General features: G+C 45.0%; 1 protein-coding gene and 2 long non-coding RNA genes across 4 annotated transcripts in view; 2 read left to right on the forward strand and 1 right to left on the reverse strand.

Moving 5' to 3' along the window:
• Positions 1-3,394: 3,394 nt before the first annotated feature.
• On the forward strand, positions 3,395-5,127 carry LOC111973350 (uncharacterized). Its single transcript, XR_002878558.2, has 3 exons — positions 3,395-3,580; positions 4,597-4,749; positions 4,937-5,127. It is a non-coding gene; the product is annotated as an uncharacterized lncRNA (long non-coding RNA).
• Positions 5,128-7,269: 2,142 nt separating this feature from the next.
• Positions 7,270-14,091, forward strand: LOC111972884 (zinc finger protein 395). Its single transcript, XM_070446758.1, has 6 exons — positions 7,270-7,364; positions 8,295-8,603; positions 9,943-10,342; positions 10,719-10,826; positions 11,063-11,184; positions 13,607-14,091. The coding sequence occupies exons 1-6, from the start codon at positions 7,270-7,272 to the stop codon at positions 13,716-13,718; spliced, it is 1,146 nt and encodes a 381-aa protein (XP_070302859.1). The 3' UTR covers positions 13,719-14,091.
• Positions 14,092-14,400: 309 nt separating this feature from the next.
• The window catches only part of LOC139028641 (uncharacterized), a 3,450-nt gene continuing 2,978 nt past the window's right edge, over positions 14,401-14,872 (reverse strand). Inside the window, exons 2-4 of one of the 2 annotated variants that reach the window (XR_011480843.1) lie at positions 14,558-14,607; positions 14,483-14,508; positions 14,401-14,434 (exon numbers count right to left, since the gene is read on the reverse strand). This is a non-coding gene — a long non-coding RNA (uncharacterized lncRNA). The other variant, XR_011480842.1, reaches the window with a different exon arrangement.

The following is a 14,872-nucleotide window of genomic DNA, read 5'->3' on the forward strand; positions in this document are numbered from 1 at the left end:
ACCAGGTTCCTCTTGTTATATGTCACTCACTAACCAGGTTTCCTCTTTTTATATGTCACTCACTAACCAGGTTTTCCTCTTGTTATTTATTGCTCATCTTACACTAACCAGGTTTCCTCTTGTTATATGTCACTCACAACCAGTTTCCTCGTTTATATGTCACTCACTAACCAGGTTCCTCTTGTTATATGTCACTCACTAACCAGGTTTCCTCTTGTTAATAGTCACTCACTAACCAGGTTTCCTCTTGTTATATGTCACTCACTAACCAGGTTCCTCTTGTATATGTCACTCACTAACCAGGTTTCCTCTTGTTATTATGTCACTCACTAACCAGGTTTCCTCTTGTTATATGTCACTCACTAACCAGGTTCCTCTTGTTATATGTCACTCACTAACCAGGTTTACATCCAACATTTTTATGAGTAAAGTAAAAAAATGTCACAACAGGCCTGATGGAAACCACTAATTTTTCGATAAACTTTCCAAATGTCGACATAATAAAAGGTGGGATCTTTCTGTGTTGGAAAATTAATTGTGTGACAAATGTCGGTAGGGAAAAGTTGTTTATGCGTAAATGTTGATTATAATAAACATCATATTGAACTTAACTTGGAGTCATCCGATGACATGTTGTGTGGTCTTCCCACTACGACGAGTCGGGAAACCATGCATGTTATTAGGATACAGATAAATAAATGATGATGAACTTCCAGGGTGGTGAATGGTCCTGTCTGGCTTAGTTGGTAGAGCAAGCACCAGCAATGCCAGATAGTGTGTTAATTCCGGGTTGTTATATGTCACTCACTAACCAGGTTTCCTCTTGTTATATGTCACTCACTAACCAGGTTTCCTCTTGTTATATGTCACTCACTAACCAGGTTTACATCCAACATTTTTATGAGTAAAGTATAAAAAATGTCACAACAGGCCTGATGGAAACCACTAATTTTTCGATAAACTTTCCAAATGTCGACATAATAAAAGGTGGGATCTTTCTGTGTTGGAAAATTAATTGTGTGACAAATGTCGGTAGGGAAAAGTTGTTTATGCGTAAATGTTGATTATAATAACCATCATATTGAACTTAACTTGGAGTCATCCGATGACATGTTGTGTGGTCTTCCCACTACGACGAGTCGGGAAACCATGCATGTTATTAGGATACAGATGAAATAAATGATGATGAACTTCCCAGGGTGGTGAATGGTCCTGTCTGGCTTAGTTGGTAGAGCAAGGCACCAGCAATGCCAGGATAGTGTGTTTAATTCCCGGGGGCCACCCATATGTGACTGTAAATTTCTTTGAATAAAAGTGTCTGCTAAATGGAATTATTATTCTACAAATTGCAAGGTGATAATTGGGATGTACCTTTCCAATATATTTTGAGGGTTTTACTCTGGTGATATGATGATTGATGCTTTGCTACCGTTTAACAAATAATAATTTAGTCATGTAGGCTATAGGCTACACTATATCTGCGAGCTGTTGGCTAGAGCGCATGTATTAATACCAGAGTGGGCACAATCGCTATATAGTGCACATTTTTTGTGAGAAAATCATCAGTAAAGTTGAAAATGCGATGGAAACACATTTAACTTGTATTTTTTTACTCGGTATGTGGGAATATAACAGTAAACTGTATTTTTATGTGCACTACATCATCACGCACAGCCTTTTATCTGCAACGGGTCAATTTGATGAAAATCTGGTGGGAAAATGCACATATTGTTTTATGCATATTTTATCCTGAACAAAAATATAAACGCAACCTGCAACAATTTCAAAGATTTTGCTGAGTTACAGTTCATATAAGGAAATCAGTCAATTGAAATAAATTCATTAGGTCCATACACTGGGGAGCCAGGCCCAGCCAATCAGAAAAGTTTCCCCCCACAAAAGGGACAAAAATATTCCACAGCACACCGCCCTCCCCCCTCTGACGATCAGACAGGTGAAGAAGCCATGTGGAAGTCTTGGGCTGGTGCGGTTACACGTGGTCTGCAGTTGTGAGGCCAGTTGGACGTACTGCCAAATTCTCTAAAATGACTTTGGAGGTGGCTTATGGTAGAGAAATTAACATAAAATTCTCTGTAAACAGCTCTGGTGGACATTCCTGCAGTCAGCATGCAGATTGCATTTTCCCTTAACTTGAGACATCTGTGGCATTGTGTTGTGTGACAAAGTGCAGATTTTAGAGTGGCCTTTTATTGTCCCCAGCACAAGGCACACCTGTATAATGATCATGCTGTTTAATCAGCTTCTTGATATGCCACACCTGTCAAGTGGATGGATTATCTTGGCAAAGGTGAAATGCTCACTAACAGGGATGTAAACGAATTTGAGAGAAATAAGCTTTTTGTGCGTATGTAACATTTCTGGTATCTCTTATTTCACTCATGAAACATGGGACCAACACTTTACATGTTGTGTTTAATATTTTTTGTTCAGTGCAGCATATTTACATGAAAKTCTGTCACCAATTGGATGGAAAACTAGCTACTGACACTCATTCAATTAGACCATGCCAGTTAAAAATATATATATTGATTGGTAAATGAGTCTAGTTAGTCTAGCCAGGGTGTAGTGTTCATGGCCTAATTACCAACCAGGGCACCCACTCATTTTGTTAGTTCCTCTCACTCAGATATCATAGTAACATGGCATAAGATCGACTGAGGTGAATGAAGCTACAGCAACCAACGTTTTAATGGCTGGTGTAAATTTTGCTTGTTTTTGCTGTTCTCCAAATTGCAATTTAGAGTTTTAAAATTGTATAGAATTTGCAGTAGATGAGCTTCAACTTTCTTCTTGGATATGTGTGTGGGGGAGGTTACCCCCTCCTCTCAGGACCCCCCCCCCCCCCTCCTCCTCCTCCTAAACTGTACGTATTGTCATATAGGCTAATATCACATTAAACATAAACAACATATTTTAAGGTGCAAAATAGAGAGGTTTAGGCCTATACTGATGAGAGATGCATTTACATTGTCTACTGGTCTGTTGTAAAAAAGATTATGACAATTCTGAGGTTATGACAAATAGATTTAAGTCATTCAATGTGTTTTCAGCTCATATGTTTTGTTTGTGTTTGTATATTTTCCAAATTGCGAGATTGAGAGGGGAAACCCCATTATTATGACGTTGCACAGGGAAACCATTTTAAACATTTATATTTGAACAAAACTATCTGCACATTAAAAACACGCATCAAAAAAAAGATGAAGAAATCAAATCTCTGGTCATTGTGTTTCATGTAGCCTATTTTCTCTGGCGCAGTTCTCCCTCCGTCTGTCTGTGTCTGGGCGCTGAGGGTACAATTTTGATCTCGTAACCTATCACCCAGATCTGCCCTTGTGCAGTCTCAGTGCAGTCTGATATCTAGCGCTGTGGGCAGCTGTCGCACTCGGCACTGCTCCACCATACGCACGCACGTAGCCACATCCTCACAGAGCGCATCCAGCAATCCGTTCCCCCATCCAACCCCCCTTTCACTGGTAGTCATCAAGGCAGACCCGGTGGAGACGCCTACTTTCATTCACTCTCCAAACTGGACACAAGAATCTCGATCGCTCTAACGGTAAAATATCGTCATGTTTTATTATTACATAGGATAGTAGTAATGTTTAGAAAATATTAATAACGTTAATGATGTGTTTGCTTTTTTTTATACATGTTTGGGCATGTTTGTAATGGGGGGGATTTCCTYATCGTTCTGGGTTGCCGGGTAGGATAGATGTTTTCATTGAGTTCATCGGTGTTGTTTTGAGATTTCTCTATTTTCTTTTCACTATTACCACGCATGACTTRGGACTAATACGAAAATGGCAATATTCTCAGGGAAATTATACTACTTTTTATTAAACATTAAGCGGATATGACTATATTCCCATCACCATCTCSAACGCTCCGGCCGAAACTCGTGTCCGAACACGTTGTCAGAAAGGGGTGTGTAGCCTGGAAAGAAGCTCTCGGCCAATGAGCGCCCGTCTCCTCCACAGTAGGGTTGTTTACTAGTGGAAGTGAGCGCCTATTGGACAAGACGACTATACCTCCAGGGTCTTTACTAGCCTATCGGCACAGTCCCCAAATAATGCAGTTTAAGACAAGTCTTTGTTTTAAAATCATAAACGTTAGATTAAACAGAAATGGGATATTGTGCTCCACTAAAAGCCACCCAGGAGTCCACACACACTGCACACTTGCTACCTCTCGGTCAGACAGACAGAGAGGGGTGTGGGATCTTCAAAAAAATGTTTTAAACACTCTCGGTACAGGATGATGTCATTGGTTGTGTGATTGACTTTTAGGAATTTTCGCAACATCACTCCTTTGTTGGATGGAAACTGTAATTACACATGCAGATGCCGATAATAAACATGTAATTACACATGCAGATGCCGATAATAAACATGTAATTACACATGCAGATGCCGATAATAAACATGTCACTACCAGTAATGATTGAAGTAAAACATTTTGTGCTGTGATTTACATTCCAAGACATTACATCATATTTATATGCGCACAACAACAAAAAACATTATTTGCTGCTTTCCTTCCAATGAAGAGATTACTTTTATTCTATGGTTCTAGAATAGCATAACTCCAGCCTCTACCAGCAGCAGTACCATGGCAACCAAGAGACCAGGGGACAGGACCTCTTCTTCAGGACCACAGTCATGTCCCTCTACAGCAGTAAGACCCACAGACAGCAGGCAGCCTGGGGCAGAGACACAGGAGACACTGGTAGGTGGACCCATACAAGCAGAGATAGGAAGAAGGAATCCATCATTCAATTTCAATATTTTGTGGGTATCTAAAAGTATTGTCACAGTTTTGCTGTACAGGTGTCATTGTCTCAACTGTGCCTCCCTCTCTGCGTCTCACCCATATCTTATCAGTGTTGCACCTCTGTCCCCGTGTCTGTCTGCAGGTGTACATGCAGTGCTGTGGGCAGGAAGCCCCTAACTTGACAGAGAGGAACAGTCATAGGAAAATCATGGATAGAAACCATCAGGGCCCAGTCTTCGTGCCCCAGGGGAGGACTGAGAGGGTCTGGACCCACCCCCCGGCTCCCCAGCAGACTACAACTCCCATAATACCCTCCTGCCCTGTGTCTGCCCCTTACAGGTAAGCTCTCTCGCTGTAGGCATCCTTCAGTCTAAAGCTGTTCTTCATCTTTTCACACGACCTTACAACATCAGCTGTTATCTTCTTGTCAATACGTGCCCAAATGAAACGGCCTCGTACTCTGTTCTAGATCATACAATATGCATATTATTATTACTATTGGATAGAAAACACTCTCAAGTTTCTAAAACGGTTTGAATTATATCTGTGAGTAAAACAGAACTCATTTGGCAGCAAACTTCCATACAGGAAGTGAAAAATCTGAAAACGAGGCTCTGTTTCAGGGCCTGCCTATTCAACTGGCTTTTATTTATCGATATGCATGCACTTCATACGCCTTCCACTAGATGTCAACAGGCAGTGGAAGGTGGAATGGGATGTCTAGCTTGATCTGAGGCCGAACAAGAGCTTTTGGAGTGACAGATCCGGAATTTTCTTTGTCTTCGAAGGCGAGCGGGGGAGCTCGACATTGTCTTCTGAAAAGCATTCGGTTTACACAGCGAATATCTCCGGCTCTGATTTTATTTGATACATATGATAATAACATCATAAAGTAGGTTTTTTCAACCGAGTTTTATCAGTTTATTCAACGTTTATTGGGACTTTTGGAGTTTTCCGTTCTTTGGGTCAAGAGAGGATGGGAATGTTAGCAACCTTGGCTAGCATTGTGGCGCGAATTCGACAGAAGAAATTGATATTCTAAAACCAAACAACGATTTATTCTGGACCAAGGACTCCTTGTACAACATTCTGATGGAAGCTCAGCAAAAGTAAGAAAACATTTATGATGTTTTTTCGTATTTCTGTGTAAAATGTTGACTCCTATTCTCTGCCGTTTTGGTGAGCGCTGTCTCACAATAACGCAAGCTGTATGTTATGGTAAAGTTATTTTAAAAAATCTAACACAGCGGTTGCATTAAGAACCAGTYTATTTTTCATTTGCCATACAACAAGTATTTTTATGTAAAGTTTATGATGAGTTCTTTGGTCAGATTAGGTGAGTGTCCAAAATATCTCCTGAGATTCTGGTGAATCGATGCTACGTATTCACAATGTATAACCAGGATTTGTAGCTATAAATATGCACATTTTCGAACAAAACATAATTGTATTGTATAACATGATGTTATAAGACTGTCATCTGATGAAGTTGGTCAAGGTTAGTGATTAATTTTATATCTTTTGCTGGTTTTTGCGAAAGCTACCTTTGCGGTGAATAAATGCGTTTGTGTGTTTGGCTATTGTGGTAAGCTAATATAATTCTATATTGTGTTTTCGCTGTAAAACACTTAAAAAATCGGAAATATTGGCTGGATTCACAATTTTATCTTTCATTTGCTGTACACCATGTAGTTTTCATAAAATGTTTAGTGATGAGTATATTAATGTATTTCACTTTGCTCTCTTGTAATTATTCCTGGCTTTGCTTGGTGCTATTTTTGATGGTGGCTGCAATGTAAAACTATGATTCTATACGCTCAAAATGCACATTGTTCGAAAACAAAAACATAAATTTATGTATTAACCAATGTTATAAGACTGTCATCTGATGAAGTTGTTCTTGGTTAGTGACTCATTTTATCTTCTATTTTGTCGGTTTGTGAAAAGCTACCTATGCGGTGGAGAACATGGTGAAAATATGGCGGTGTGTGTTTGGCTATTTGTGCTTAGCTAATAGAAATACATATTGTGGCTTTTCGCTGTAAAAACATTTTAAAAAAATCAGAAATGATGGCTGGTTCCACAAGATGTTTATCTTTCCAATTTGCTGTTATTGGATATTGTTTATTTCATGAAAATTATATTATATGATATCCCTGTCCCGTTAGGCTAGGCTATGCTAGTCAGCTTTTTTTCTGATGAGGAGGATCCCGGATCCGGGAGGGTTGATAAGTAGTATTATCTTGATATCCTCAACAGATCTCCGTTCTTCATCTTTCACATGTCCTTACAACATCAAACTGTTATCTTGATACTCTCAACAGAGTCTCCGTTCTTCATCTGCTCCTCTTCTTTAAGTTGTCCTGTTTATGGGAGATTGTGTCGTTTCTCCAAGACTAATCTCATCGTTGTAACTATTGTCCCCCCCCCCACCCCCCCCTCCTCCAGTTTCTGAGCCCAGGGTCGGTGTAAGAGATGGATTGGATCATGGGCAGCCATGGTTCTGACAGTCTCGTCCTGCAGCTCTGTGGTCCAGAGCTCTCGCTCAGATCAAGAATGACTCTTTACAGGTAGGTTAGTCAATAAATCAGAACCATCTTGCTCTCTCTTTCTCTCTGTCTGTCCTCTCCCCATGCTGTCTCTAACATGGTTATATAGTGACTATATTGACCACCATGCTGCTCCTATACTGGTTAATATAGTGACTATAGCTGGACCACATAAGCAATGCTGTCCTGCTATAACAATGGTTATATAGCTGACTATATTGGACCCAATGCTGTCTCTAATAATACATGGTTATTATAGTGAACTATATTGACCACCATTGCTGTCTCTCTAACATGGTTATATAGTGACTATATTGACCACCATGCTGTCTAAACGATCGTTAATATGTGGACTATATTGCACCATGCTGGTCTCTAACATGTTATATAGTGACTATATTAGACCCCACCATGCGTCTACCTAACATGGTTATAAAGGAAACTATTTGACCCACCAAGCTGCTCTCTAGACATGGTTAATATAGTGACTATATTGACCACCATGGCTGTCGTTTAAAATGTTATATAGTGACTTATCATGAACCACCATGCTGTCTCTATAAATGTTATATAGATGACCTATATTGACCACGCAATGTGTCTCTCTAACCATGGTTATTATTAGTGACTAGTATTGACCACTCTGCTGTCTCTAACATGGTTTATAGCAATGCCCATGTGTACATTATAGTGTAGACTCCACCATGCTGTCTCCTACAACACTCGGTATACTAGTGCTATATTCGACCGCCATTAGCCTGTCGTCTAAATCCGGTTATGAGACTATCATGAACTACCTATCGCTGACTTACCATTATTGTCTACCATTGCCCACTGTGCCACTCTAAGTGGCTATATGAACAGCTTCTTCATAATGGTATGTGACTATTTAACTGCAACAGGTCTCAACAGGTTATACCAAGGCATTGCACAATGCTGTGTCTCTCCTAGGTTCATCCCATCAGGGCGGGGACATGGAGTGTCCGGGCGGCGACACTGGAGTGTGGGCGCGGGGGCTGGATCACTGCTGCTCGACGACCTAGCGGCACGCGATGCTACTGACGCGGACTTATGGCAAGCCGTTAGTCTCGCTCTGTCCCCTTCTGTCGCCGAGGAGACAGCAGCTCCAATGAAGGACTGGCACTATGGAGCTAGGAGCAGGGGTGTGAGCTACATAGCAGCCTGCAAGGTCAAAGGTGACGGGGGAGGAGGCTTCGCCATGGAGATAGAGAGAGAAATAGGCGTTAGAAGAATCGTGAGGTAGCTATGAGGTTTGTCTTTGTTCTTCTCTCCTCTCTGCTCTCTCCTTTCTCTCCCTTCCATCTCGTCTTTTCTTACCTCGTCTCTCTCCCTCTACCCGTCCCCTCTTCTCTCTACCTCTGCTCACCCTTCTCCCCCCTCTCTCTTCCCTCTACCCGTACTCCCTCCTCCTCTCCCGTTCCCCTCTCTCTCTACCTCTCTACCCTTTCCCCTGTCTCTCCCTCTTCCCTCTCCCCCTACCCCCTCTCTCTCTACCTCTCACCCCTTCTCCCCCCTGCTTCTCCCTCTTCCCCTCTCTCTCTCCTCACCTGTCCCCTCTCTCTCTACCCTTCTCCCCCCTGTCTCCTCTCCCTCTACCCTCTCTCTCTCCCTCTACCCCCTCTCTCTACCCTCTCTACCCTTCTCCCCCTGTCTCTCTCCTCTTCCCCCTCTCTCTCTCCCTCTACCCGTCCCCTCTCTCTCTACCTCTCTACCCTTCTCCCCCCTGTCTCTCTCCCCTGCTTCCCCTCTCTCTCTCCCCTCTACCCGTCCCCTCTCTCTCTACCTCTCTAACCTTTCTCCCCCCTGTTCTCTCTCCCTCTTCCCCCCTCTCTCTCCCTCTACCGTCCCCTCTCTCTCTACCTCTCTACCCTTCTCCCCCCCTGTCTCTCTCCCTCTTCTCCCCCTCTCTCTCTCCCTCTACCTGTCCCCTCTCTCTCTACCCTTCTCCCCCCTGTCTCTCTCCCTCTACCCCTCTCTCTCTCTCCCTCTCTCTCCCTCTCACCCTCTCTCTCTACCTTCTACCCTTCTCCCCCCGTCTCTCTCCTTCTCTCCCCCTTCTCTCTCCCTCTACCCGTCCCCTCTCTCTCTCTGATCACAGTTTCTTCAGAGGAGCGTACAGGTGTCTGTGGCCCAGCTGTGGAAGGTGCTCACGTCTTCAGTTGGATGAAGAGAATTTCCGTGTGCTGCAACCTGGGGTGAGTTCTCCTCTCAGCATCTGGGTTTAGAGAAACACATGCATGTAGTCCCAATTATATTGTTAACTTACTCTGTCTCCCTCTTCTTGTCTCTCCCTTCCAAATTAACACACACACACCCCACCCTGGCACACACCACACCCCACCCCGACACACACACACACCCCACCCCGGCACACACACACACACACACCCCACCCCGTCACACACACCCCACCCCGGCACACACACACACCACACCCCGGCACACACACACACACCACACCCGGCACACACAACACACCCCACCCCGGCACACACACACACCTCACCCCGGCACACACACACACACCACAACCCGGCACACACACACACACACCCCACCCTGGCACACCACACACACCACACCCACCCCGGCACACCCCTACAGCATGGGATCGGAGCCAGTCCCCAAGAGAGGAGGACTTCTACTACACAAAGATCTCCTGCGAAGCTCCAGCAGACCCCTCTCCCGTCTCCCTTCTTCCCCCAGACCCCTCTCTCGTCTCCCCTCTTCCCCCAGACCCCTCTCCCGTCTCCCCTCTTCCCCCAGCCCACCTCCCGGCTTCGTCCCCTCACGTCCCCCGGGGGTCCTGTGGCTCCCCTCTAAGCCCTGATCCAGATTCCGGTCTTCAGATCCCCTCCTCAGGGTCAGGGAGCTCCAGGCCCAGTTCAGGCCCAGAGTCAGCCCCATACCAGCACAGACCTCTCAGCCAGTCTGCCCCCAGCTCCTCCTGGCAGATACAGACAGACCATCTCTATCAGGTAGGTGACCCTGGTCTGGCCCTGGTCTCTTTCTCATTTCATATATATTCCACTCAGTAACAATTGCCACTGCTTTCTAGGGCGTACTGGGTCTGCCATAACCTGTAGAGGGTCAGTGCTTTGGATGTTGAGATCATTTGCAGTTCATGATTGTTTATTCATTTTTTATGGTTTTAGGCTGGTCTCTCTGTTTCGCATTTCAACCAACTTGTCTTGTATGGCAAGGCAGTGATGTTGCGTTGTTGACTTGTCTTATGCGTTGTGTTTAGAAACAAACAGCTAGCCATCTTGAAAAGAGTTTGACTAGAATTGCAGTAAAATAAATGTATAGGAGTTTGAGAGATGTCTGTTCTGTTGTTGTCCTCCTGTCCTCCAGGCCTGCGCTCCCRTCCAGYTGACCATGTCCTCCTGCAGCCCCTCCCCCTGTTGTTGGACCCCTCCCCCTCTCACCGTCTCTAACCAGCACAGCCATCACAACACCCAGGTACGTCTGCTCTTCTCTTCCTGGTTAGGCTCAAACTCAGCCGTTCCTTCCCAGGTCTCTCCAGAACGAGAATATCTTGTGATATCTGGCTAACATCTATGTCCTGGTTAACGTCACAGCATCAGTAGGATAGCAGGCGGATGTGATATTAAAAGTGACTATTTAATGGTTTCATATTACAAGACATGCCTTGCTTTTCTCTTCCCCCTCTACTCCTTCTCTCCTGCCCCCTACAGGTGATGACGGGTCGCTGCAGGTCTGTGAGTGTGGGAGAACAGTGGCTTCAACAGAGCAGTGCCACCAACAGGCTAACCACCTTGAGAGCAGCCTCCCCGTCACTCACTCACTGCTCCTTCAGGTTAGAACTACCTATGACTGCCTGTCTTCTCTCTCTCATCTCCTGTCACTTACTCCGCTCCTTCAGGTTAGAACTACCTATGACTGCCTGTCTTCTCTCTCTCATCCCTGTCACTCACTCACTGCTCCTTCAGGTTAGAATTCACCTATGACTGCCTTTCTTCTTCTCTCATCCCTGTCACTCACTCACTGCTCCGTCAGGTTAGAACTACTATGACTGCCTGTTCTTCTCTCTCTCATCCCCGTCACTCACTCAACTGCTCCTTCAGGTTAGAACTACCTATGACTGCCTGTCTTCTCTCTCTCAGCCCCGTCACACTCTCACTGCTCCTTCAGGTTAGAACTACCTATGACTGCCTTTCTTCTCTCTCTCATCCCCGTCACTCACTCGCTCCTTCAGGTTAGAACTACCTATGACTGCCTGTCTTCTCTCTCTCATCCCCGTCACTCACTCACTGCTCCTTCAGGTTAGAACTACCTATGACTGCCTGTCTCTCTCTCTATCCCCGTCACTCCTCACTGCTCCTTCAGGTTAGAACTACCTATGACTGCCTGTCTCTCTCTCTCATCCCCGTCACTCACTCACTGCTCCTTCAGGTTAGAACTACCTATGACTGCCTGTCTTCTCTCTCTCATCCCCGTCACGTCACTCACTGCTCTCCAGGTTAGAACTACCTATGACTGCCTGTCTTCTCTCTCTCATCCCCGTCACTCACTCACTGCTCCTTCAGGTTAGAACTACCTATGACTGCCTGTCTTCCTCTCTCTCATCCCCGTCACTCACTCACTGCTCCTTCAGGTTAGAACTACTATGACTGCCTTCTTCTCTCTCTCTCCCCGTCACTCACTCACTGCTCCTTCAGGTTAGACCTACCTTGACTGCCTGTCTTCTCTCTCTCATCCCGTCACTCACTCACTGCTCCTTCAGGTTAGAACTACCTATGACTGCCTGTCTTCTCTCTCTCATCCCCGTCACCGCTCACTGCTCCTTCAGGTTAGAACTACCTATGACTGCCTTCTTCTCTCTCTCATCCCCGTCACTCACTCACTGCTCCTTCAGGTTAGAACTACCTATGATTGCCTGTCCTCTCTCTCTCATCCCCGTCACTCCTCACTGCTCCTTTAGTCAGCACCATTTACCTCTCCTTTCTTCTCTCCCTCTCAACTATCTATCCTCTATTCTTCTCTCCACCTTTCCTTTCCTCCTTCTCCATTCTGTCTCAACTATCTCTCTCTCCATTCTGCCTCAACTATCTCTCCTCTCCATTCTGCTCTAACTATCTCTCCTCTCCATTCTGCCTCAACTATCTCTCCATTCTGCTCTCAACTATCTCTCCTCTCATTCTGCTCAATATCTTCCATCTGTCTCAACTACTTCCTCTCCATTCTGCCTCAACTATCTCTCCATTCTGTCCAACTATCTCTCCTCCCCATTCTGTCTCAACTATCTCTCCATTCTGTTCAACTATCTCTCCTCTCCATTCTGCCTCAACTATCTCTCATTCTGTCTCAACTATCTCCTCCCATTCTGCCTCAAATCTCTCCATTCTTGCTCAACTATCTCTCCTCTCCTTCTGCCTCAACTATCTCTCCATTCTGTCTCAACTATCTCTCCTTCTCCATTCTGCCTCAACTATCGTCTCCATTCTGCCTCAACTATCTCTCCTCTCCCATCTTCCTGTCCTCAACTATCTCTCCATCTGTCTCAACTATTCTCCCTCAATCCATTCTGTCTCACTATCTCTCCATCCTGTCTCAACTATCTCTCCTCCATTCTGCTCAACTATCTCTCCATTCTCGCCTCCAACTATCTCTCCTCTCCATTCTGCCTCAACTATCTCTCCATTCTGTCTCAACTATCTCTCCTCTCCATTCTGCCGTCAACTATCTCTTTCATTCTGTCTCAACTATCTCTCCTCCCCATTCTGTCTCAACTATCTCTCCTCTCAACAGGTCAGGGCTCCATAGCCGCAGGCAGAACAGTCTCAACTATCTCTCCTCTCCATTCTGTCTCAACAATCTCTCATTTCCCCTCTGTCTCAACTAGCTCTCCTCTCCATTCTGCCTCAACTATCTCTCCATTCTGTCTCAACAATCTCTCCTCTCCATTCCTGCTAACTCTATCGTTCTCGTCTATCTTTTTCTCTGCACAGACTCCACACCTCCCCCAATGTGACAAGAGGGCATGATTAGATGGCTAGATAAGAAACATGATGGAGAATGTGTAACTTATTCTCTCTAACACAGCCTTTTCTCTATATTAGGTATACTATTAGTCTGCCACACGTCCCCATCTTGGTTTCTTGTGTATCATCCCTGTAGGACGGGGCGAGGGGAGGCTAAAATGTTTCTTGTTTATCATCCCTGTAGGAAAGGGCGAGGGGAGGGGAGGCTAAAATGTTTCTTGTTTATCATCCCTGTAGGAAAGGGCGAGGGGAGGCTAAAAAGTGTCGTAAGGTGTACGGAGTGGAGCGCAAGGAGCAGTGGTGCACGGCCTGTCGCTGGAAGAAAGCATGCCAGCGCTTCCCAGACTAAACGAGTGTGTGAACGAAGGATGATGAAAGAAAGAGACTAAAACAGAGAGGACACGATCAGGATCAGGGCCTGTGGGCCATCAACAACAACTTCCTTTTTTTTATACCTTGTTTATTTTCCCCTCAAGGAATAAAGTTCTGTTTTTTTATACGTTGACCTGAGAAGTAAGTCAGTGTGCGATGGTGGTGCTAGTAGCTAGTAGGTTAGACTGTGTTATGTGGTAGGCCTACGATGCTCTTCCGTCCCAGACCTGTTTCTGCTGTGTAGCATGGCAACAACCATAGGAGTTAGCTATACACAGGGATGGAACTTTTTGGGCACTGGCTAGTTGCCCTGGGTAACATTTGGGTCCAAAGTATGCGCCATACAATATTTCTAACATTTATCCTCACCTTCCACTGAGACATTTTCCCACCTCCACTGAGCATCTCTCCTCACCTTCCACTGAGAACATTCTCCTCACCTTCCACTGAGAACATTTTCCTCACCTTCCACTGAGAACATTTTCCTCACCTTCCACTGAGAACATCTTCCTCACCTTCCACTGAGACATTTTCCTCACCTTCCACTGAGAACATTTATCCTCACCTTCCACTGTGAGACATTTCATCCTCACCCTTCCACTGAGCATCTCTCCTCACCTTCCACTGAGAGCATTTATTCCTCACCTTCCACTGAGCATCTCTCCTCACCTTCCACTGAGCATTTTCCCTCACCTTCCACTGAACATTTCTCCTCACCTTCCCCTGAGACATTTCTCCCACCTTCCACTGAGAACATTTCTCCTCACCTTCCACTGAGAACATCTCCTCACCTTCCACTGAGAGCATTTTCCTCACCTTCCACTGAGAACATTTCTCCTCACCTTCCACTGAGCATCTCTCCTCACCTCCACTGAAGAAGCATTCTCCTCACCTTCACTGAGAACATTTTCCTCACCTTCCAACTGAGCATCTTCCTTCACCTCCACTGAGAACATATATCCTCACCTTCCCTGAGAACATTTTCCTCACCTTCCACTGAGCATTTTCTCACCTTCACTGAGAACATTATCCTCACCTTCCCCTGAGAACGTTTCTCCTCACCTTCCACTGAGAGCTCTCCTCACTCCACTGAGAAACATTTTATCCTCCACCCTTCCCCTGAGAAACATT

This window comes from Salvelinus sp. IW2-2015, linkage group LG14 (assembly GCF_002910315.2).
Source record: "Salvelinus sp. IW2-2015 linkage group LG14, ASM291031v2, whole genome shotgun sequence".
Classification (NCBI taxonomy): domain Eukaryota; kingdom Metazoa; phylum Chordata; class Actinopteri; order Salmoniformes; family Salmonidae; genus Salvelinus; species Salvelinus sp. IW2-2015.